The 25,900-nt window shown below is 43.2% G+C and overlaps 1 protein-coding gene across 3 annotated transcripts in view; it reads left to right on the forward strand.

The window, feature by feature from the left end:
• The window catches only part of robo4 (roundabout, axon guidance receptor, homolog 4 (Drosophila)), a 113,633-nt gene extending 88,531 nt beyond the window's left edge, over nt 1–25,102 (forward strand). For 2 of the 3 annotated variants that reach the window (XM_063038288.1, XM_063038290.1), the window contains 6 exons: nt 150–239; nt 8,908–9,049; nt 10,167–10,388; nt 12,142–12,554; nt 21,962–22,228; nt 24,109–25,102. In XM_063038288.1, coding sequence (XP_062894358.1) covers nt 150–239; nt 8,908–9,049; nt 10,167–10,388; nt 12,142–12,554; nt 21,962–22,228; nt 24,109–24,287 — 1,313 coding nt within the window. In that variant the 3' untranslated portion in view covers nt 24,288–25,102. The remainder of the gene's footprint in view (nt 1–149; nt 240–8,907; nt 9,050–10,166; nt 10,389–12,141; nt 12,555–21,961; nt 22,229–24,108) is intronic. The other variant, XM_063038289.1, reaches the window with a different exon arrangement.
• The last annotated feature ends 798 nt before the right edge of the window (nt 25,103–25,900 follow it).

The following is a 25,900-nucleotide window of genomic DNA, read 5'->3' on the forward strand; positions in this document are numbered from 1 at the left end:
GAAACAATGTCTCCACATTCAAGGACCTGCTAAGGATTGTACACACTTTAACTTATTTTTGTTGAGGTAAATTCTTTAACGTATGTATTTGAACTGATGCTCTTTTATGATTTAAAGCCTCACAATGAATTTTCTTCAACAATTTCCAGGAAATATTGGGCCTGTAATAGCTATTTGCCGCAACCCAGCCACAAAGAATATGCCAGGTGCCATCTCTAGCCCAGAAAACACTCGTAAAGGTAAAACCACCTGCATTTTCTATGTAATGACTGAATTTGATTTTATTTTTGGGACATTGACTCAAAAAGACAGGAATACACTTAGGAAAAGTATAAATTAATACCTTAAGCTAGAGGTGACAACATCTGGATATAATTTGGCTACCTTTGAATAGCTTGGGAGATGGGTTCGATTTTAATTGGAATTGGGCTAGCTACTATTGAAGATGGAGGGATGGCAATGAGACTCGAGCTGCTTGAGATGTCCAAATGACTGGTCAGAATGACACCAACAAAGAATGTATGCCTTAATGAACGGGTTAGCCACAGAATTGGGAATTTGTTCGTTTGTTATGTGACGTGTCGTATGACATGGGCGAACGTGGTCTTTTCATGACCATGATTGCTCCTGGCAAATTTTTCTACAGAAGTGGTTTGGCATTGCCGCCTTCTGGGCAGTGTCTTCGCAAGACGGGAGACCCCAGCCGTTATCAATACTCTTAAGAGATTGTCTGCCTGGCGTCAGCGGCCACATAACCAGGACTTGTGATGTTCACCAGCTGTTCATATGACCATCCATCACCTGCTCCCGTGGCTTCACGTGACCCTGATTTTGGGGTTGGGGGAGGGGCTAAGCAGGTGCTACACTTTGCCCAAGGGTGACCTGCAGGCTAGCAGAGGGAAGGAGCTCCTTACACCTCCCTTGATAGAGACATATCTCCACCCAATTAGGAGTATAATTATTAAACGTGTTAAAACTAACAGCGGTTAAGTCAAATCACATCCATTCCTGCCAAAGGGTCTCAGCCAGAAATGTCGACTGTACTCTTTTCCGTAGATGTTGCCTGGCCTGCTGAGTTCCTCCAGCGTTGTGTGTGTTGCAAGTAGTTAAAGTCAAAATGATTACCACAAATGGACTGCAGTGTTTACCACTTGTAGCTCATATAGCCAGTGAATTGAATATGAACGTTGGGATACTAATGTGGAATGAACTAGGGCTAAACTGGCATTTTTTGAGTATTGAGTGGACATTATGGATAGAAGTTTATTCTGTAACCTACCTGTGGGAGTGCTCAAAAAAATTGCTGCACTATGCTCTTCACTTGGGGAAGAACCAAGAAATATTTACCATCTGTCATTGGAACTCTTGCCTAATCTGCCAAAGAAGAACTTTGAAAGCTCCATCATTCTATTCTTCTCAGAGTAACATGGCACCAGCATCGTGCGTGTTTTGTCACTTTCAAGTTGTCTCCTGTTTTTCCTTCTCCTAAAGGTATGGATGCTGTCAGCATAGTTATTCTTCAAGAGTGAGTCTGAGATTCACCCAGTCATGTCTCCGCCTCACCTCTGCCTTCATTGGAGAGCCGAACATTTCTTCAGGAAGCCTGACTTTTCCTCGACTTGCCCCAGATCGTCTTTCTGGAGGGATTGGGCAGATCCGAGCACTGTGTTAAATGAGCAGTCACTAACCAGAAATAAATGGTTGGCCAAGGTGGGCTAATCATTCTTGTGGTTCGGAGGGACCAGTGCTCTGTCACAAATTACAGTGACTCTGCTGTGGCTTGACTTTGTGCATCAACGAAGGCTTTTTCTCTCGATGCAGTAAATACATTTTTGCCTCGTAGTGTTGCACCTGCGGTTTGGCCTCAGCCTCATTGTGCAGAACCTGTGACTCCCTCGAGGACAAGTGGTAGCACAATGCCTGCAGCTATGTTCCGTAGTGCAGTGCATACAATTTGCTTTCACGCTGGGCCTCCTGTTGCACAGATGCCATGTGCGTCCACCCTCTCCTTTCCCCAAATGGTCTCGCAATGCAGCAATTAAATCAAAGTTGGTGGGCTCAAAGTCCCATGAGCCTCATTCTTGATGGTCATCTGGTGACGGTCTCTACTCATGTTGTCCAGCGCTTATCCTGCCAGGGCCGTCAGCCTTCTCATTTTTGTGTTTTTTTTTCAAATTTATTTCTTATTTAGAGATGCAGAATGATAACAGGCCCTTCTGGCCCAATTACGCCCATGTGATCAATTAACCTACTAACCCACAAGTCTTTGGGCTGTGGGAAGAAACGGAACGCCTGGAGGACCATGTGGTCATGGGGGGAGCGTACAAACTTCTTCCAGACAGCGACAGTGTCGAACCCAGGTCACTCACGCTGTAATGGCATTATGCTAAACACCACACCACCATGTGGCCTGGCTGACTTTAACATAATCAATCACTCAGAGTGAGAGGGAGGTCGGGAACGCTGAGTCTGGAGATGATATGATCCAGAAGCTCCTTCAAAAGTCAGGACAGAGGTGGTTACAGCTGTTTTACTAGGGTGTTCCTAACAAAGAAATAACACTAACCAACTCACTCCACTGCAAGGAAGAGAGAAAGCTATGGAAGAGAACAAAGCGAAATGAGAAAGGCAAAGAAGTTTCTGTCATATTATACTAAAAACTAGCTTAAACTAGACATATAAGAAAAACTCCATTGATAAGAGGCAGCCTATGAAGCTGTCATGTTCAATGGTTTTGCACATGCTGGAGAACTACAGAAAAATACAGAACTAGGTATACTGCAATTACTAAAAATTCACTGGACAATTATAAGCATCCGTTAGTCTTACGAGACCTGGAAAGTCTTCACTCTCCAGGGTGCAGGCCTGGGCAAGGTTGTATGGAAGACCAGCAGTTGCCCATGCTACAAGTCTCCCCTCTCCACGACACCAATGTTGTCCAAGGGAAGGGCATTAGGACCCATACAGCTTGGCACCGGTGTCGTCGCAGAGCAATGTGTGGTTAAGTGCCTTGCTCAAGGACACAACACGCTGCTTCAGCTGGGGCTCGAACTCACGACCTTCAGGTCACTAGTCCAATGCCTTAACCACTTGGTCACGTGCCCACAATTAACCACTTGGCCACGTGCCTAGAAGCAGGTAACTTATATAAGCATATATGCAAGCATAGAGACGGTTAAATACAAGAAAAATAACAACTTAGACTCTGATCCAACAGGAGCAATGCCAGGTTAATATGTCCCTAACACCATTGGTAGACTTCGCATGTGGAGCTGGGGCCTTCCACTCGCTTGAGGGGAAGGCAGCAGAGCACCGTAATAGAGCTGCTATAGAGACTTGGGTTCGATCCTGACCTCTGGTGCTGACTGTGTGGAGCTTATAATACAGTACTTTCTTTCTGTGACCATGTGGGCCTCCTTTGGTTTCTTCTGACATCCCAAAGACATGCGAGTTCATAGATTAATTAGTCTCTCTAAATTGTCCCTAGTATGTAGGTGAGTGGTACAGCTTCAGGGAAGTTGATGGGAATGTGGGGAAAATAAAATGGGAATAATGTAGGATGAGGATAAGTGAATGGTAGATGGTTAGTGTAGTCTTAGTGGGCTCTTTCAATGCAGAAACAGTGGGCTGTTCCTGTATTGTGTGCCTCAATGACACTCAACAAACCAGCTAGTTGACATCAGACCCAAGCCCTCACCAGAAAGCAGGTGCAGAATGGCACATTGATATTGCCGCTGGCTCGTCTGCAACACACACCATGCTTTCTTTCTAAAATGGTTCATCATTCTTTCTTCTGAATCGTCACGGGTGATGGGTTCAAAACCTGTTCCTGGAGGTGAGAGTGGAATCCAGGGCACCCACACCAGTAGATTTCAAAGCAAGATTGAACTTTGAATGAGGCTATTCAACGTGTAAGGATCTATCATCTTTTAACAGCACCCAGAAACATATTGTGGTTTTATAAAGTATTCCTGATGTGCAATATGAATGCGCCAGTCTTTCTGAATTCTGTCATTGCTCGTTGCTGTTTACTGCCTCTAGAGAGCAGCACTAACTCACAGATGCTCTGATATCCTAGTTCTTTACTTCTCTTTTCTGTTCAGCTGCCAGTGTAACAGGAATACAGTTTCATGTGTTCTAGCAACTCTCCAGGATAGCATACAGTTAGACAGAGTGGTATAGCATGCTATTTACCCGGGGGGGGGGGGGAGGGTCAGATCCTAATTTCAACCAGCCTTGAGTCTGTATCACTGATAAATGAGCAGGAGTTTAATCCTGAGGCAAAAAGAAATGTGCAACGTGCTGGGGGACCTCAGGGTCTCAACCTGAAATGGTGACAATTCCTCCCTCTGTGCACGTGCTGCTCAACCCACTGAGCTCTGCCAGCATTTTGCCTTTTTCTCAGATTCCATCATCTACACAATCTCTTGTGTCTCCGTTTAATCCTGGGCTCTTCCCTCTTCTCAGCTCAGTTCTACCACAGATCACTCATTCTTGTTAAAGTGTTTAATATATTTTGTTCATTATGTTTATCCTAGAAGTAACCTTTAGTTATATAGGCAACAATTAAAATAAGTTGAAAAACTTTCAGAAAGTATAAATAAATAATGTATTCCATGGTGTAGCAAATATAGCACAAATTCAGTGGGAAAATGGTTCACTCCTGTGCAGTGTCCCTCTACAGCTCCAACAGGTATGTTCCTAGCTGCCCGATATTACATTAATATTTCCCAAAGAGATGGAGGCTGTGTAGTGCATAGGTTTAAGGTGAGAGGGGAGAGACTTAGAAGGAACCTGATGGCAACTTTTTCACCAGAGGGTGGTCAGGATATGGAATGAGCTGCCAATAGTTTAATAGTTCAGAGGAAGTGGTCGAGGCTCATGTGAAAAGTAATTGAACAGGTACATGGATAGAAATGGTTTAGTGCAATTGTGTGCAATGGGACTACTTGCATGGATCAATTGGGCCAGAGGACCTACTGCCATGCTGTGTGTGTTTATATCTGGTAGCATTTAGTAGTTTAAAAATGTGCTGTACAGAAAGGTATGCATAGTCATATGGAAGTGTAGTTGCATAATTATATATAAGGCACAGTAATATAGTATATCTAATACTTGGCATATATTATTGGTGCAATATATACAACAGTAGATAGAATATGTAACATGGGTTCAAGCATTAAACTGGAATTAAATCAAACAAAAAGTATGAAACGAGTGATTTAGTCTGTATACAAAAGGGAATAATGTGTCCCAGGTAGCTGGCTGAACTATTAACTCAACTGGTACTTATTCCCATTCTAAAGCTGTCTTTGCATCATTCCATTCTGGTCAGTTGTGCTCTCTGGTGATGTTCAAGTTCTTGAACTAACCTTAACCCTACCTCAATAATGGAACACTATGACCCACCATTTGCATTTCCATGGACTTGTTTGTGATTTTATTTTTCCACAAATGTCTTGTTTTGCAGTCTTTTGTTCTCTTTCATCATTGTCTTGTATGATTTAATATAACTTGTGTTCTGTGCTTTATTTTGTCTAAATCTATGTGTTTGTGATTCTGCCACAGGTAAGTTTTAATTGTCCCTGTCCATCACAGTGTACTCAATGTACTCAAACTCTTGAGGTTTTCTCCCCATAGACAATTCTGTGCCACTTAAAAACGGTTATTGGAGCCACAGAGAGGTACCAGACAAAAACAGACCATTTGGCCCATTGAATTTGTGCGGACCATTAAGCACTAATTTTTACACAAGTGCTGTGTTGATCCTGATTTTATTCTCCCTACATCCCCATGAATTTTCCTCAGCTTCCACCTCTCACCTACACTGAGGAAAATTCACGGTAGTGTCTTTGAGGTAGGAGTAAATTAGAATATGTGGAGGACGCTCATGCCGTCGCAGGGAGAACGTGCAGACAGACAGCACCGGAGATCAGGATTGAAGCTGGGGCCATGAAGCATATATTTGATGGTTGAATGGCCTTCTATCTTGTAAGATAATACAAGTGGTCCCTGGATAATGAACACAGATGTCCATAAGTTGGAAAGAACACAAAATTCACTTGATAAGGTAACCACGCCTCCACAGTGTTGTAATTATTGGTATTAAAAGCAGATATGATTTGTAAGAAAGAAGAATTCACTGGTTGGCTAAGGTAGTGAAGGTTTAAGAAGAGCTCAGGGCCTCTTGATACTTTTCAACAGGCGCTACGTCTGTTCGTATGTCGGATTTTTGAATTTAATAGTATGTGAGTTCATAATATTATGGGGGTATGTGCAAGTCGGGCAACATGGAGAGGGCCTTTAATGCAAATAACATTTCATTTCATAATCATCTTTAATTGGTTCTACTCGACAATACAGATAAAATGTACTTGGAGAGAGAATAAGGGAGACAAAGTCCTTTGTCATCACTCCTTGTACAAAGGTCTGCGAAGATTCATCATTAGCCCAGTGTCAGCATGTGCAGCTGAGGCAGGAGGCTGTAGACAAATCTCAAACAAGCAATTGGCCACAATGCTTAGTCTGACCCTCCAAAGTCAAAAACCAAAGCCCCGTCTTCCTCCTTGTGTGGACAAAAGATCATCTTAAAAAAAAAATGGGATTCTCCTTGTTCCTTGACCCATAATTATCCCTTAACTAATATTAGCAAAACTAATCCCCTGGTCTTTTACCACTTTACTGTTTCTATGAATTGTTTTCCATCTTATCTCTGTGCAATTGGAAATGACTTTACTGCTCAGGCGTAGGATTTGCCAGATGATCATAGAGTCTCGTTAGTTGACTGCTGTGATAATTGGTTCAACTCGAGAAATTCAGTTGGGCGTAAGGCTTCGCCAAATCAGCTTTGTATCATGCCATTGGAAGCTTTACGAATCTCGTGGGGTGGGTTGTGGAACGAGGAAGAGGATAATGCATGCAGGGAAGGTAAGGAGAAGTTCAGAGATCTGTTGGTGGAGGTGGTTCAAGGCTTAAAGTAAGTTTATTATCGAAGTATTTATATGTCACCATATACAACCCTGAGATTCATTTTCTTGTGGACATTCACAGTAAATACAAAGAAATGTCATAGAATCAATGAAAAACCGCACACAGCAAGTAAACCACCAATGAGCAAAAGACCAGAAACAGTGCAAATATTAAATAAGTGAACAAATAAATAAGGAATAAATATCAAGAACCTGAGATGAAGAGTCCTTGAAAGTGAGTCTATAGGTTGTGGGAGCAGTCCAGTGTTGGGGCAAGTGAAGTTAACCCCTCTGGATCAGGAGTCTGATGAGGGGTAATAACTGTTCTTGAGCCTGGTGGTGTGAGTCCTGAGACTCTTGTACCTCCTCCTCGATGGCTGCAGTGAGAAGGGAGCATGGCCTGGATGGTGGGGGTCCTTGATGAAGGATGCTGCTTTCCTGCAACAGCGCTCCACGTAGATGTCCTTAATGGTGGGGGGAGCATACCCGTGATGGAACGGGCTATATCCAGTAATTTTTGCAGGCTTTTCTGTTCAAGAGCATTGGTGTTTCCATACCAGGTCATGATGCAACCAGTCAGTATACTCCCCACTGCATATCTATAGACGTTTGTCGGAGTTCTAGATGATGGATCATTGCAAACTTCTAAGGGAGTAGAGGTGCTGCCGTGCTTTCTTTGTAATAGCACTTGTGTGCTGGGCCCAGGACAGATCCTCTGAAATGATAACGCTGAGGTATTTAAAGTTGCTGACCCCATCTACCTCTGATCCACCAATGAAGACTGGCTCATGGATCTCTGGTTTCCTCCTTCTGTAGTCAATAATCAGCTCCTTGGTCTTGCTGATATTGAGTAAGAGGCTGCTTTGTGACACCACTCAGCCAAGCAGTTGTTGGATGCGGTCAGGAGTTTAAGTGGGTGGTCTGGGAGTGTAGGGGATGTTGCTTTATATTGGCAAACAGCGCTGTGGACAAGCACTGGAGGATATATATATGGTGGAAAATGGGGGCAGTGATCAGGGCAGCAGGAGGTAAGTGCCCACATCCAGTTTGGGAACTTCTGTCCAGAGCTATCTTTTGTACACTCACCGTTGCAAAGTACGCGGAGTAAAGTCCTTCACCGAGCAAGGTCAACTTGGGTGAATATAGGGTCATAGTCTTGCAGCATGAGAACCGAACCTTCAGCTCACCATGTCCGCAACAGCTCTCGGTCACCCATTTCCTTGACTTCAATTGCGACTGGCGTTCTAGAGGTGAGAACACAGTGAAGAAGTTCAGCATGGTTGTGTGTCAATTAAACCTCAACAAGACACCAACCAATTGATGGGACGTGGCTTGTATGGCCGTCTCATTTTGAAACTGCTCAAAGAAGTGAGAGCCAGTTTGAGTAGGTGCACTGCATCGTGTAGAATGCAAGAGCTAAACTGTGTAATCTCCTAGAAAAAGCAACAGAACAAATGCCCAATTTATCGGCTTTTCTGATACTACCTGAGGGATAACTATGGGTCAATGGACAGGAAGAATGCCATTGGTCTCTTCCAGACTGACTTCATCTGTGCTATGGAAACTGGCTTTTGTGCAGGTTGGAAATCATGCTGGTGTCATTGAGCTGCATGTAGCAGTCCATTCAGCCCCACTGTGATAGCCCGGGCTGATTGGGATACACAGTGGATGCAGAAGAAAAATGGCAGTGTTTGTAATCCGTATGCTGAATCCTCAGTCATCAATGCATAGTATAAAGAAGTGAGGTGTGGTGCAATCTTGTTTCTTGGTGTTTGTCATTAATATTGACATTCATGTTCTGCACAATAAGTGACAACATTGCCAGGGAAGTGATGTCATGTCATCTGAGTCTGTACATTACAATAGGACCATGGAGTTGTGGCTGAATTGGGTTTCCAAGTGCTGGCCTGTGCCTTTAACCTCGATGTCTCTTTGGCAGGTGATGGGAAGCCAGTGTTGAAGACTTTCTGTTCCCCAAAGGCTCAGCATCATGGTTTCGGACTAAAACTTGTTGACGCTCTTCCTCCTCCTCCCCCTCGCCCTGTAGAGGAACCAGGAGAGGTCCAGGGCACAGAGGAAAGGTAAGGGTCATTTTATATTTCTGAGCATAGTGGAGAGGAGAAAGGTGGAGAATTTATCCATGACCTTGAAGGAAAGTGGGAGAACCACACTACTGACGTCCCCATTCTGGTATCACATGTGAGGTGGAAAGTTGTTAATGGTGCTATAAATTGCTTCATTGTCCTTGAGATAAGGAGACAAAGTTGATGTTCCTCCAAACTGAGTGAGATGTTGGATGAGAGTAGGAATGGACCTGGTTGCAGTAGTACTCTCACCACTAAGTTTGGTGATCGGAATCCGGCGTGTTACTCATCCTCTGGAACAAGGAATTATCATGAAGTTCGGCCTGTGCCACTGAGGGGTGAAATCAGGGAGCACTTTTACACCCATAGGTGGTGGAAATTTATTACATGTCCTTCATAAGGCTATGGAAATGATCACTTCAATTTAGAAGAGAGAAAGGAGCAGATTTTTTTTAAAAAAATAGTTATTTCTAAAAAGGGATATAGGACAGAGGCAGAGGTTGAGTTACTGAGCTGTTATGATCTGGATGCACGGTAGGAAAACAGTGCTGTAACAGGACCAGCAATGCAGAATGCTAGACTTGCCATCCAGAAATGTGGGTTCAAAACTCCATGCAGTGAAGGAACTCAAGTTCACGAGTAAATAAATGTGGAATATTAACTGCAAGCTTTGACAATGACTGTGCAGCAATTGAATTGTTTAAGAAAAACAATGTATCTTAGAAAATCAGCTATTCTTACTATGTCCAGCTATCTCACTCCAGAGCCACTTAACCCTTAAGGGTTGATTTAAACATGAAGTGAATGAAGCGTAGGATTCTGGGCCTGAACACCAGCAACCACTTTACATCTCAAGCTACTAACATTGAAAAGTAACCTACAGAATATCACAGGGCTGTTAACAAATAAAATTTTAATCCAAACAATACAGGAGGCTTAAAGGCACATGGTAAAATGGTGTGTTTTAAGAATTGCTTCATGTGGGAGAGAAGCACAAGGTTGTGGGTTGACTTGTGCTTATTCTGATTTTCTTTAGTACCCATTCCTCAACACAAGGACGTTCAGTAAGAGAAACTTCAAGGGAAAGGCTCACTGGTACTGGTCTTTGTTTCAGGCGAAGCAAATCTGCAAAGACTTCTGAATCAAAAAGGGTCTCACCAAGAAGAACGAGGAAGGACTGCTGCTCTTTTTCAGGAGACAAGTTGTCAACTCACACCACGTGTTACAGCCATCAGTCCACTGCCACCCTCCCCCTGTCTACGAACAATGCTGAGAAGGGTCTCCGTCCAGAACAAGTAGCTCATTATCTGGAGCTGACAGGCGAGAGCAACCAAAGGTTTGAGGAGGAACCTTCAGCTTTTCTAAACTTTCTGTCACCGCACTTGAGGATTTCTGGATGAGAGAAATTCTTAGTGATGCACCTAGTAGATCTGCTGCCTCACAGTGCCAGAAACCTGGGTTCAATCCTGGCTTTGGGTACCGTCCCTGTGGAGTTTGCATGTTCTCCCTATAACCATGTGGATTTGCTGCATGCATTCTGGTTTCCTCCCACATTCCAAAAACATGTTGGTTAATAGATTAATTGGTTATTGTAAATTTCCCCCTAGGATGTAGGTGAGTTCCAGAATCTGGTGGGGAGGAGGCATGTTGATGAGAACTGTAGGAAGAATAAAAAAGGATTGATAATAGGATCAGTATATTAGTATAAACGGGTATTTGATGGTCAGTGTAGACCGGATGGGCCCAAGGGCGCGTCTCTGTTCTGTGTGTTTGAGAAGCTTGAAGTGTGACTCAACAGAAGCCCCTTAAATAGACTCCCTCAATAGTAGGATCTAATATGTTGGCACTTGATAGTGTACATGGAGAAAGCATGCTCCTCAGGCCAGGATTGTGAATGTAACATTTTCATGTACCACTTCCAGAGTGAATTGAGAAGAAATTTGCTTACCCATAGACTGGTGACAATATAAAGTATGCTCTCAAAAAGAATAGTTGAGATGAAGAGCAGAGAACATAGATAATGGGAAGGCTGGGATAAAAAGAGGGGAGGAGAAGGCCTGTGTGGGTATAAGCACAAACACAGCACGTGGTCTAGTTTTTGTGGACCATTCTATGTCATGTCACCAATGATCTGATAATTACCATTGTCTAGGGTCTTGGTTTGAAACGTCGACTGCTTCTTCATTCCCATGGATGCTCCCTGCTGAGTTCCTCCAGCATTTTGTGTGTGTTGCTTTGGATTTTCCGTCATCTGCAGAACTTCTTGTGTTTATGATTTGCCCCTCTAGTGTGTTGTTATTTACAGTCAAACTAAAAAAAAATCAAGCTGAGGCAATATGTTTGTGGCGTTCCTTTCACTACCTTCTTGCAGGGTTACCTAACACATTCTGACATGAGGATTTACAGCAATTAGCTTGTATGTTGGAAGCTTCTAAACAGAGTAATGTTCTCATGACTAGTTTATCCGGGTTAGTAAAGTTAAAGGAGGGGCTAAATATTGTCCATAAAATGGGGCATAACTTTTAAAACCCATAAGACTCTTATTTTCTTTTGAATTTGGTAGCAAGGAAATTGGGTCCGCCAATAGCTACTCTTTCCCAGCATGCCTTTGCCACCACTTTGCCAATCTAATACTTTAATCTCATTCTCATTTTGAGGGTTCTTTGGGTGATTTTTTTTTAGTGAACGAATTCTGCTTACTAGCCACTGTTTGAACAGGTTTGAGAGGCAGAGTAGCCTACCCTTGCTCCTACTACGTGCATTTGATCGTTCCATCCTCCCTAGCAGCCTCTGTCTAATGTTGGTTTGTTTGACTTTTGAGTAACTATGATCAACCCTTCTGGTCATATGGAAACCCTTGGTTTCTTCCATCCTGTTGGTCTTGAGTTGCCAATATCTTTAGCTGTAGAATTTCCTCCAAAAGCTAGTTCTGTGATTTCCCACTTTTTCTTTGTTGCCAATGCTCAAAGTGTAGCACTGCTGTAAAGTATTTAAAAATGTTTTAATACTTTTGATCAGTTATAGAGACACTTGCAAGTTAAGCTGCTGGTGATGGGCATTGATGAAACTTTGTTTTTCCTTACTTACAGGCACTTTACAGACAATGTGTCCACTTTTGAAAGACCTTTCTCACCTCCCCATACATACGGGTACATCTGCGGGCCACAACTCTCTGACCTGGAAACAGACACTGTGGACTATGACGACGATGATGATGACCTGGACATGGAGGTTGCCCGCGTGAACTTGCGCCGATATTTTCACAGGTCCTGCCACAGCCCAACTTCCAGCCTCAGCGAGTGCGAGAGCTCCCTGGCGGGGTCTTTGGCCAACGGCTGGGGCTCAGTGTCTGAGGACAATTTCACCAGTGCCCGTTGCAGCATGGTCAGCTCATCTGATGGCTCCTTCCTCATGGACGCCAACTTTGCTCAGGCACTGGCTGTGGCAGTAGACAGCTTCTGCTTTGGGCTGGCACAGCCGGAGAAGGAAACTCCTTACACAGGTACATCCCACTGTGGCATTTCAACAGAGCTAACGTTTATGCTGAATATCACGTTGGGATCACTAAGTGGATCCAGAAGGACAGGCCATACACCATATCCCAGCTGGTCTAGTGAGCTTGATGGTGGCACCCTGGCCTTTGTGTCAGGAGCCTGTAGTTTCAATTCCCATTCCAGTACAGAATTATAAGGTGTGAGGAAGCTATTTGGCCCTTTGCCCTTCAGCTAGCTCTTTTGATGAGCCATTATCCTTGTTTTCTTAAGCTGGAAATTTTCTTCATTTTCTTTTCAAAAGTTGAATTTGTTTCATCTTTTTCCCAAGTAGTGAGTTCCAGATTATAGTCAGCTGTGTTTCAAAAAAGGCCTTATTTCTTCTGCCTGTTTCTTTTGGACCAGTTTCCTTTGGCTGGATGCCTGTAGAAACAGAATCAGCATGCTGGATATAGGTAGAAATTCAGCGGTTCAAGATGTGATTCAGAACCCCATTCACTGTAGTCACCAGTTCAACATTATGCTTCTCCCAGTCCTCCAGTCACTTCATCCATTCCCAGGATTTAGTTTGAATCCTACAGCGCTGAGTTTAGTGAACATTTTCTCCTCTGGCGACGTGTGAAAGGTCTTGAGCCAAGCTATCGACTGCCCATTTTCTGCTACCATTGATGCTGCCTGACCTGCTGAGTTCCTTTGGCAGATAGTTTTTCCAGTTTCTCATGTGGAACTTTGGAAGAGGCCTTTTGGAAGTAAACTGCATCTTTTCGTTAAAGGTCCTACAGACTCCTTCCACCCCACTTCGTCAAAGGAGTGGCATGGTTGCGCAGCTAGTAGAGTTGCTGCCTTACAGTATCAGAGACTCGTGTTCAATCCTGACCTACGTTCTCGACTGTGTGGAATTTGCACATACTCCTGCTGACCACGTGGGTTTTCTCTGGGTTCTCCGCCGTAGACATGGGGTTTGTTGGTTAACTGACAACTCCAAACTACCCCCAGTGTGTGGGTGAGTGGTGGAACGTGGGGAAGAGTTGCTGAGAATGCGTGGAGAATAAACACAATTGGATTAATGAAGGATTGGTATAAATGGGTCAGAGCACATTCAGTGGGCTGAAGGGCCTTTCTCCATAGATCATGTCTTTGCTTCTAAGAGTTAATAATGAGACAACATGATTACATAACTTCCCAGTGCTGATTTATGCAGTATAGACACTTCACTCCAGTGTGTGTATGTCTGCCCTACTACTCAGTGAGGAGCCATTTAATTCCCTATGCCTATTCCCCAACGTTTTCTTTGAGGATCTGTCTCATTTCCCTTTGAAGGGTGTTGTCGCCTTGTGTTGACCCGTGGGAGACACTAGTCTGCATATTTTTTGGTTTGCTGAGTTTGCTGCACTGTCCATCTCCCTCACTTGTCTGTTTAATGTGCTTCATGACCAGGGAGTAATTGGAATTGGTTTATTATTGTCAGATATACTGAGATACAGTGAAATGCGTGTCTTGCATACTGTTCATACAGATCAGGTCATTACCCGGTACGTTGAGGTAGGACAAAGTAAAACAATAACAATGTATAACAGCTACAGAGAGACAGGCAGAACCTTGGAAGTAAAACTTGTGGAAACAGACAACTCACACAGCTGGATATGCTGAGGAGGCTCTGATTGTCTCTGCCACTTCCATGGCCGTACAGAGGCAGTACATTGGCTGTCTGGCCAGCCTCTGGGATCCAGGCCTGCATTGCAACCTGCAGCAGATTTCCATCTCCCCCAGTTAGTAAATTGGTTCATCTGTCACGTGCACTGAGGAACAGGGGAAGAAGTTTGTTTTGCACACCACCTGAATGGGTCATTTCATTGAGGTCGTATAAGGCAAAACAACAATGCAGCCAAGGTGTTGCAGCAACAGAGAAAGTGCCCAGTGCAGGCAGACAGTGAGGTGCAAGTCATTGATAAGATAAGATAAAACTTTATTTATCCTGAAGGAGATTATTGTTGCAAGGTTGCTCAATCAGAAATACATACTTGAAAATACAAAACCGTGCGGTCTGACTAATGCCTTTATAAAGTCTCAGCGTTACATCCTTGCTTTTTTATTCTCGTCCCCTCAAAATGAATGCTGGCATGGCATTTGCCTTCCTCAGCCTTCTGAGAAGCTGGCACAAGGACTCCCAAATAACTTTGCCCCTCTGATTTTTGAATTGGCGCCTTGTTTAGAAAGTAGTCTACACTTTGCATGACCATGTACTTCTCTACATTCTTTGCCCATTCTCCTAATCTGTCTGAGCCCTTCAGCAGACTCCCTGTTCCACAACACTACCTGCCCCTCCACCTGTCTTTGTATCATCCACAAACTTAGCCATAAAGTCATCAATTCCAACGTCAAAGCACATATCACCTGGTGGTTCATGCTTTCAGGCTTTTGAATATTCTGCTCGATGGGGGGCGGGGGAGAGAGGACGTCCGCATTGACATTCTCTCTGAGCTGACTCATCCTTCTACCATTTACTGTGGATTGGCCCTGCACCACCACCAACTCCTCTTTGAGTTATTCCACAGTCAGCAGACGGATGCTCCGCACAAGGTAATTACCCAGGCATATTTCAGTATGATTTATGACTGGAGGGATTTTTGCATTAAGTGCAGTGTTCTGGCCAACACGTTCTGTACAGTCAGACCACTGAACCAGGAAGCGGAGATTATAATAGCAAAACATGCAATCAGCATTATTTCAGAGGAAGTGTGGTTGAAGTCAGCTACGCTGTGTGATAAGTCTATTTATGGTAAGGCTGTAAATAGGATGTCAAAGCATTTTGCCGAGGTTGCTATTCTTATTTTCCCACATTGTAATTTCAACCAGCAAATGTTTGAAAATTCTAAGCATTTTAGTTGCTATAAATATCCCAAAGAAGCTTCCAATTCAGCATACAATCTCCAGTGTGTCTTAATATCCTCCATTGGCGCAATTTGATAAACCAGTACCTGACCAAGCATTAAAAGCCAAATCCTTATAAATGCAGTTGTGTGTGGGGGGAGAAAGAGACAAGTTACATCAAACATTCGATTGCAAACCTCTGACCTTGTTGCAACATCTTTAGGATTTTCTGTACTTGATGTTCCAAAGGATGCAGAGAAGTGTAAAATAACTTGTATTTGCATAGCACCTTTCAATATCCAGATATGTGGTAGGGTGCTTTACACCCAATTAAATTTTGTGGTTCCGCTTCTCTTTTTGCAGTTGCTACCTGGTGTGCTGAGTATTTTCAGCATTTTCTGCTTTTATTGTAGATTTTCAGTACCTGGGTTTCATAAAAAGTTATTACATTACTGTTATACACTAAGAAACGTACCGGTCACATCCGCATAAGACAGACTCCGCGAACACGTTAGGCAGATGACCAGGTAGGTAAATTATGGATTTGATTCAGGAATAAACATTGACCAGGGTTCCAGGAGAACTCTGTGCTATCCTTCAAACAAAACAACAAGCTATTTTGTCCCGAAGAAGGGTCTCAGTCTAAAACACCGACTGTTCACTCTTTTCCATAAATGCTGCCTGACCTGCAGAGTTCATCCAGGATTTTGTGCAAGCTGTTTTGTATCCCTTTCTAATGCTTCACCTTCCTTAGCGTTGCTTAGTTGTGCCAGCCCACATTGTATCCTTGGATGTTCAGAGTGAGATTTGAACTCACAACCTCGAGGGTCTTTTGAAACGTGGACAACTAGAACTGTTTCTAAGGGATGTCTGTGAATTTAATTGGTTGTCCAATGGAGGTGTGGGCAGAAACCTAGTGGAATTTCAGGGCTGAATTATTCTGACACAGTAGTCTTTCTCTCCCCCCCCCCCACACCATTTTTATTGAACCATTCAAAGCTGCTTTGAAGGTCTTTGCAAATGGACTGCATGGTGCACATGTCACGATGATAAACACCTATTCTTCTGACCTTTGCATCCGGCCTGCTTTCCTGCTGCTGCACTACAAGGATTAAATGAAACGTAAAAGTCCTATTTTATTGGATTGCTTGTCTTCCCATTTACTGGGTAATTGTAAAATGCATTTAAATTGAGGTCAGGGTTTACTGGTCTTTTTTGTGTCTCTCAGGCTGTGATATTTACGGCAGCATTAAGATTTGATCTGAGGACAGTGCAATGGAAATGCCGATTGAAGCACTGTCTGTTGCTCAATTAATTAATTTGTTCTCAGTGTCCTAAATCTGCCCTGGCCTCATTCAGCTTTATAGTTGAGCGAAGTGATGATACAATCCTCACAGGATTTGTGTGTGCTTTGAGCTGCCTTGCCTAGTTTACAGGCATTGTTTTACGATTAAAATGGCATTGATTGATTGATTGAAGAGAGTGTTCCTCAGTCCCTCAATGGCTTACTGGGAAAGGGTTCTTTCCCAAGGGAGACTCACCCATTGTGTCAGCAGTTTAGATATGGTGATTGGTGATCAATTTAGGTGCTAAATTTCTAATCCTGATGTCTACTAAAAATCCCTATTCACCTTAAAATGTCCAACAAAGTTCCAGTTATCATTGTTAAGTGGAACCAGCTTGATCACTGTTGCCTCTCCTGGAACATTACCCTCATAAAAATGCTTTGGTGAACCTTTGAAGAATAATTCAAGTTTACTTGTTATGTTTACATTGAAGCATGCAGTGAAATACGTCATTTGCATTAACCACCAACACGCCCAAGGGTGTGCTGGGGGCAGCCCGTAAGTGTTGCTATGCATTCAAATGCCAAAATAGCATGCCCACAACATGCAAGTTTGAGCTTAATCTCATTCAACCTTATTCATGTATACCACCAATCAAAACAATGCTCCTCTGGGCTGAGGTGCACAGCACAGTACATATAACTCATACACACAACACATAAAGTAATATTACCACAAATAAATTCACAAATAATAAGGTGCATTTACAATAAAAGTTAAAAGGTAATCAGTATAATGCAACTGACACTTCATATGTGGTGAGACGTGGATGTGGCAAGGAGTTCAGTAGTCTCACTACCTGCGGGAAGAAGCTGTTTCCCCATTCTAACAGGCCGTGTCCTGATACTGTGGTACCTCCTGCCTGATGGTAGGGGGTCAAAGACATTGTTGGAAGGATTATTGATAATGCTAAGGCCACTGCATATTCAGCACTCCTGATAAATATCTTGGATGGGTGGTCGAAAGACCCCGATGATCCTCTTGGCAGTCCTCACAATCCTTGGTAGGCTCTTGCAGTCAGATGCCTTGCAATTCCTGTACCAGACAGTGATGTAGCTGGTCCGGATGCTCGCGATCATGCTCCTGTAAAAATTGGTTAGAATGGAGGAAGAGGCTCGCTCACCTCGATCTCCTTAGGAAGTGGAGACACTGCAGGGCTTTCTTGACTAAAGAGGTGGTTTTGAGGGACTAGGTGCACTCCATGAAACTTGGGGTGCTCCTAACTCTCTCCACGGAGGAGCTGTTTATGTGCAGTGAGAGCAGACCTCCACCAGAATTGGGCTCAGGCCTTCAGACACCAGACTTCGTCCTCCCCAGTAGGCGCACGAAGATACGCAGACTTGGCTCCAGCCAACAAGCCTCAACTTTTGGACTTCTGATTCGACTCTTAGGCCTAGATCCCAGGATATGCCAATTACCAAACATCAGGCCTCAAAATACGGAATTGCCAATGGCAGGAACCCAAGCACTAGGCGTCAAAGTCCAGATTCACCGATTTGTGAACACCGGGTCATCAAAGCTCGTTCCTCCTTCCTGCCGAGAACTCCCTGACTTTGGATTCTGCTGTCATTTTGCTGACTCTGGAGTGGGGGGACAGGGGTGCTGTCCCCATCCACTTTCTGCCGGTCCGACATCTGACATCAAACCATGGATGTCCCACGTCCACATCGTTGGTCTTTGAACGTGGAGTGGAGGCTTGGAAGGCAGCCTGACCTCTAATTTCCCCCTCATCCCTGTTCCTAAAAAAAAAATGATTCTGGAGATCTAAGCAAAAGGACAATTGACCCTGATGTACAAAGAAGAGGAGTCAGAGGGAGAATATTTGGGAAGGAAAACAAAAGTGGGATGCTTGTGTTTATCATTATGAAATGCAGTGAGATTAGTGGACTGAGTCATTAAATAGATACAGTATAGTCAGGCAAATTGTATTAAAGAGAACTTCAAATATATGCTCTCTGGCTCAGTACCTACATGTGAAGTCCCTCCATGTGTCTACCCGTAATAATCCACATCTCCAACGTCCCCTGTGTTGCCTCCATATCAGCAATTTGACCTACTCGTTCACATACACACTTCTTTCTCTCTCCACCAGCTGATTAACTTGTTCCATTGCCTTCTGTGTTTACCATCAGTTTCCCCTGCGTTCCATCCTTCCTGACAATCCTGTCTCTGCATGCTCTTTCATTTCTGTCTTCCTTCCCTTGCCACATTCCCTCTCCCTATGTTCCTATCCACCCTCACATTTATTCACTTATCTCATTCCCCATGTTCCTTCAGCACATATTCATCTCCCTTCTGTAATTAATGCCTATGCCGTCCACCTGCCCGACCCATGTTCCTGTTCCCCGTGTTCCTCCAAGTTTCTTAACTATCCTGTGTTCCTTCCTCTGAGTTTCTTCTCTTTACTTTTCACCATTGTTCCCCATGTTCTATCCCTCATTTTTATCTCCATGTTCCTCTCCATGCTGTGAGTTCATCACCCTCCATTTCTTTCTCACCATGTCCCTGCTTCCAGCTTTGTTCCTACTTCCAACTTTATCATCCCCATGTTCCTTCTTCACCTCCTTTGCACTGTGTTCCTCCCAATATTCCTGTCACCCAGTCTTATTCCCTTCCCACCAATGTATTCTTTCTTGATATTCCTTTCCTTGTATTTCTTCTCCCCATTTTGTTCCTTCACACACCTGATTCTTTTCCATATAATTCTTTTCCAGCATTTTCATCCTTCCAATTTATTTCCTTTCTCATTTTATTCCTCCTTCATATTTGTTCAGCTCAGGTATCCAGAATCCCACATTCATCCGTCCCTGCTGTGGCTTCCCGCTATTGTGAGTAAAATTCAAAGTAAACTATGTATATTCAAAGTCTGTCCCGAGCCTTGTGGCCCATCAGGTCGGTGCTTATGCCGGTTTCTGTGGTGTGAAGCGACTGAGAGTACGAGACTCACTGCCCTCCCCCCCCCCCCCGGATAGGACACCAGTCTATCGTGAGGTTAACCCCCAGCATTTGCCGGTACCCATTTTCAGCTGGGTGGACTGGAGCAGTGTGTGGTTAAGTGCCTTGCTCAAGGACACAACACGCTGCCTCGGCCAAGACTCGAACCCACGACCTTCAGATTGTGAGCCCAACGCCCTAACCACTTGACCACGCGCCACACATATCACCATATACTACCCAGAAATTAATTCACTTGCAAGTATTCATAGTAGAGCAAAGAAATACAATCAAATCAATTTAAAAAAAACTACACACAACAAAGATTGACAAAAAACCAAAAAAAAGAAGACAAACAGTGCAAATAAATATATAAATAATGCCGATAACATGAGTTGCAGAGTCCTTAAAAGTGAGTACATAGGTTGTGGAATCAGTTCAGAATTGAGGTGAGTGAAGTTATACATTGCTTCAGGAGCCTGATGATTGAAGGGTAATAACAGTTCCTGAACCTGGTGGTGTAGAACCTAAGGGTCCAGTACCTCCTGCCCGATGGTAGTAGTGAGAAAAGAGCATGGCCTGGATGGTGGGGGTCCTTGATGGATGCTGCTTTCTTGTGGAAGCTGTCCTTGTAGATGTGCGCAATGGTGGGGAGGGCTTTTCCTGTGATGGTGGACTGGACTTGTGTCCAGCACTTTTTGGCAGTTGTTCCATTGTTGGGAACTGTTGTTTCCATAGCAGGCTGTGATGCAACCAGTCGGGATACTTTCCACTATGCATCTATAGAAGTTTGTCAGAATTTTAGATGACAAGCCCAGACAGATCGTCTGATATGATAATACCAAGGAATTTAAAGTTATGGACCCTCTCCACCTCAAATCCCCTGATGAGGATTGTCTCGTGGACCTTTGGCTTCTTTCTCCTATAGTCAATAATCAGCTCTTTAGTTAAGCTGACGTTGAATGAGATGTTGTTGTGGCAACATTCAACCAGAATAAGGACACATGCTTAGCCCACTGACCTGCTGTGTGGCTAGGCACAGCTCAGACACCACCTAAACATTCACCGATGCCACCACTGCTGTTGCTAGAATCTCAGATGGTGAAGAGGAGGCGTGCAGGAGAGACAAATCTGCTCGTTGAGTGGTGTGAAAACAACCTTGCACTAAGTGTCAGTGAGACTTGGAAATTGATTGTGGACTTCAGGAAGTGGAAGTTGAGGGAACACGCACTGGTCCTCATGAAAGGATCAGTGCTGGAAAGGGTGAGCAGTTTCAAGCTCCTTGGTGTCAAAATCTCAGAGGATCTATCCCGGGCCCAACATACTGATGCAACCATGGAACATTCGTTAGGAGTTTGAGGAGATTGGGTATGTCACCAAAGGCCAGTAGATTTCTACAGATTTAATGTGGAGGGCATTCTGACTGGTTGCCTCACCATTTGGTACTGAGAGGCTACTGCACAGAATCAGAAAAAGTTGCAGTGGATTGTAACCTCAGCCAGCACCATCATGGGCGCTAGCCTCCTCGGCATCAAGGACATCTTCAAAAGGCGATGTCTCAAGAAGGCAGTATTTAGGAACCTCACCATCCAATACATGCCCTCTTCTCATTCCTACCATTAGGGAGGAGGTACCCAGACTCAACCCAGAGCAGTTTTTCCCCCACTGCTATCCAATTTCTGAACAGTCCATGAGCCATGAACATTGTCTCACTATTTAGTCTCCTTTTTCACTATTTATTTTTATATATTATTGTAACTTATAGTACTTTAACCACAAAACAACTAATTTTATGACGTCAGTGATAATAAACCTGCGTCTGATTCCTATCATTCCTCACCTACCATCTCCCCCCTCTCTCTCGCACTCTGCCTCAACTTCTTTCTGCCCATCTCTCACTCTGTTTCTCCCTCTTTCCCCTTATTTTTGTCCTCATGGTCTGTAAGTTGCTTGAATGAACCTACACACAAGTTCTGGGAGCATGTGTTTCTTAGGTACCACAGAGCAGCCAGAATCCTTGACAATTCTTGTCGCCTGGGTAACATCTCTAATGTAATTTATACCGTCAGTCTTTGGCCTTTGTGGTTTCATCCTCACCTAGCTCTTCAATTTTAAAATGTTCCTGTTATTTGAATTCTTTGATATACCTCTTGGTCTGTATTAGTTTAGTTCATTGCATCTTATGCTTATGTTTTAGTTTTCAACGATGAGTTGTTTCTCAGTATAAGATGATTCTGATTTGAATCCATTTGCTTCTCTAATTCTAGCACTCTCTTCATCCTCCTTCCTGCCGACTACTTTCCCTGATGCTGTCTCCCACAATCCAACAGAAGGATCAGAGGTCATGAGTGTGTGCCCGGAATCTGACCCTGCTCTCGTTTGGGACTGGAATCTGTCTTGGGCAGATGAACTAGAAGGCAAAATCTCACAGAAGGGTGAAATTAAAAGGAGGAACCAGATGGCTCTCGGAAAAGACCTCAACAAACCCTTCAGGAATCTCTCAGACGAACAGCAGCAGGACAAGTACATCACTGGTACAAAGACAGAGCTACATTAAGTCCTGATTTATTCACAGAGTGCAGCCATTGACTGAGCCCAACTTGTAGAGCTCTCACCTGGGGGTGGGTCAGGGCCTACATAACTTCTTGAAACAACCACAAATCTGAAACAGGAACAGAGGGAGCAATTCAGGAGGATTACAATCCCTAAGGGTGGTGGTACTGAGCAAGTTGTGGGTGTAAGATTCTGTGGGTTTTGATTGGACCATCCGAGGGTCTTAAAATAAGTGTCTAATGAGATGTGTTGGTTTTTAATTTTACAATCTCACCTGGCTTTGGGGTAGGTCCCATTATATTGAAAATGTTGCAAGTGTACATTCTTTATTCAAAAAGAGAGGAAATCAAAAAATGGGGAAACAACAGGCCACTTGGCTGAATATATGTGATATAAAATAATAAATCATTATTGAGGATGCTATAGTGGGGCACTTTGGGGGAAAAACAAATCTAAGCAATTAGGCAGTCAAAATGGCTTTGTGAAAGGGAAATCAAGTTTAACTATTTCATTGATGTTCTTTTGAAGAAGTGATATGCGCTGTGGATAAAGAGGATCCAGCACATGTACTTAGACTTCCAGAAGGCATTTGATAAGGTGCCACATCAAAGCCTATTGCAGAAAATTAAAGTTCATGGTTTAGGAGGTTACATTTGTTGGGTCTGTTTTAGGAATACTCAAAATCCAAATAATCTCTGAAGATAGAGAAAGTTTCAACCCATCCGATGAAAAATCAGTTATTTGGTTGTCAGCCCTTGGCATAGAGCTACTGATGAGCTCAGCATAGGATCAGTGTTGAAGTCTTTTCTTCATTGCACCATACTCCATCAATAGCTACTTTCTGTCAGCGGGGAGGCAAGTTGAGACCGAAGACACACCCACCCCCTCGTTATTAGCAACTAGTGTTATGGTTATGGCAGATGTTATAGGGGTTGTTAATGTGGTGCAATAGAAATCTTCCACCTTCATTTTAGTCTTTATCCTCACTTTACCCTGCTATTAATACACTACTCAGCTGTTGTAAATTTGATGCATCTTGGAAAAGATCTGGTATGACAGGTTAGACATTGTTACACATTTAAGCTAGCTGAACTGGTTGTTGAGGCAGATAACTGTGTAGAACGCTTACTCAATTTCTACAATGGTATCATGTTTTTTTTTAAACAAGCCAAAATTGCAAGTTGATGAAATCATAATATAGTCAGGCTACTGTGCGTGGAATTTTGTGTCGCTCCACTCAAGCTCATTACCCCTTGCCGATTTTGTAGCGGAGCTTGATTCAGGTAACTCATCCTAAGTAGTGTTTATTGACTTCTGATTCAAAAAGAGGACTTTTCACGAGCTCTAAATGGGCTATGAGGAGGGTAAAAGATTATAGCAAATGTGATATTGATTTTTGCTTTAGAGATCCAGTGTATGCACCTGGAGTGAGTTATATGTGCCTTTATTAGGAGTGTAATAATCACCAAGCAAGAAATAAATTGCATTTAAGTCGCAACTTTCATGACTACAAGATATTCCAAAATCCATCACAACCAACATAATACTTTTGAGTGCAGTCAACTGAATCATCTAACTTGAGGCTATGCTGTAATGTCTCATTTAGAAAACAATGTAAAGAACACTTAGCTTGTTTGCACACAGTTTTGAGAATTACACTGGCATAAGGTAATGGGGGAACTATGACAGTCTATGAGCATCAAATTCAACGAAAGTTAGAACTTTCAGACAAAGAAGGGAGGAATGGAAGCGCATAAAGGTCTTCCAGTGCTGTGACTTTCTCTTGGAGAATCCATTTTAATTGTGGTCAAAAGAGTTATTCACCATTGAAATTAACGTCAGCTTAATTTTTCATTTGTAGATGTGTACAGCTCCGGATTGGAGATGCAGGTGAACCCTACCCTCAGTGCGGTACATGTGTCCTTTGCAACGGTTGGAGCCCCGGTACACAAGAGTTTTGCAGTTAGGAGGAAGGTGGACAAAGTTGGGCTGATGAACATTCCAGTGGATGCCAATGGTGTCAGCATGGTGAAAGCTTAAGGAGATGCACAACTGAATATCCTACGGATGTGGCCCATCCCTGTACATACAGAAATCTAAGGAGCCAGATCCATGAGGAAGTGAAGGATGTTTATGGGGTGCAGACACTACACTGGTGATTGGTGTCCTGCATGCTCTACCAAGTCATCTGCATTCAGTTTGGTCAAAGCTACACATGTCCAATGTGTAGTGCATGTAGCTTTGATAGGAAGCTCGTTAGTTTGGATTCATGAAGTGCTGGGAAGGTTTGTCTACGCTTCCCATACCTTTGACATCTAGAGCAGAGAAACAAACCAGACAGCATGCTTACAGCCTGATGTTAGCAACCAATGACTGAAAAATGGGTGGATATTGGCTTGTAGATTGTATAGATAGGCACCTGAGGCTGAATGGGGAAAATGGGGTTTAACTCAAAAGCCAGGCTGTTGTTCTTGGGGCATTGGAGTATGTGTACATTGAAATCCACAAATATACACCAGCTTTTAATTTATCTCTTTACTAATTAATCTAACAGATGTATTTAAATAAAATTGATTCTGAAAACTGATATCGAGCGGCGATCAAAACAACGTACATCATGGAGGCCTAAAACATTGGTGACCAAGTTCAGTGAAGACAACTCGCCCATGTCTATTGCCCATTACTGGAGAGACATAGAAACAGATCAAAACATATGTATTGATTGGCTTGAGAATTTTCACTTGGTATACTTAAAGGGCCATTTTCTCGAAAGATCTAGTATTGACAATATGTTACTTCATTCTGATATAAATCTAACTGTACTTATCACTTTCAATATGAACAAACAGCATTAAAAGAAGTAAAAAGAAACTGTGTGAAGATTACTGTGTGTTCAAAATTGCATACGTGCAGGATGTTTATTGCAAGTAAACTAGGCAAACACAAGAATGTAAAGAATAACTGAGCGTAAACATTATATCTTTCACTTTTTTGTTACTTCTCATAGTAGTAACATTAAAGTGCTATTAAAATGAGATATGGTGTAAAAGCGAGGCAATCTTCGCAGCTTGTATTGGGGCTGTGGCATTTACACAGCTTGCCTATCCGATACAGTGGATGGCATAAAATGTCAAATGATTGAGTAAAACTTTGGCTCTGATATTTATTAAGAGGGGGAGGGGGAGGAAGGGGGGAGAAAAAAAGAAAAAGACTGGGGAAGAAGTATATGGTATAATTTTTTTCAAAGCACTATTCAATCTAATTTTGATCTCAGTCGGATTAAATTGAGCTAGCAATCATTTCTTTCTGCTGCAATACCAATTGCAAAATTGTACTAGGTACTTGGCCTGATAATTTTCTAGCATCGGATGGGCACTTCACTTGTTGTGTAAGTTTCCAACCTTTACCAATATAGACTCCACACAATAACATTGTGGAATTAGCTGGGTAGAACAAGGAGCACAGCCTGCCATTTTCTTATTTCACTTATTATTAAAAGGATTATTTTGCTGACACCAGAAGCCCTGAGTGGTTTGTGTCCCTTCCAAGTGCCAGTGCTTGCGATGGCATCTAGCTGAGTGGTCACTTCACTGTCGCCATTTTGCTGGAGAAGTTGCAGGAGCTATTGCAGGCCACAGGGAGGATCAGGGACT

The sequence above is a fragment of the Mobula hypostoma genome, chromosome X2 (genome assembly GCF_963921235.1).
Source record: "Mobula hypostoma chromosome X2, sMobHyp1.1, whole genome shotgun sequence".
Taxonomy (NCBI): Eukaryota; Metazoa; Chordata; class Chondrichthyes; order Myliobatiformes; family Myliobatidae; genus Mobula; species Mobula hypostoma.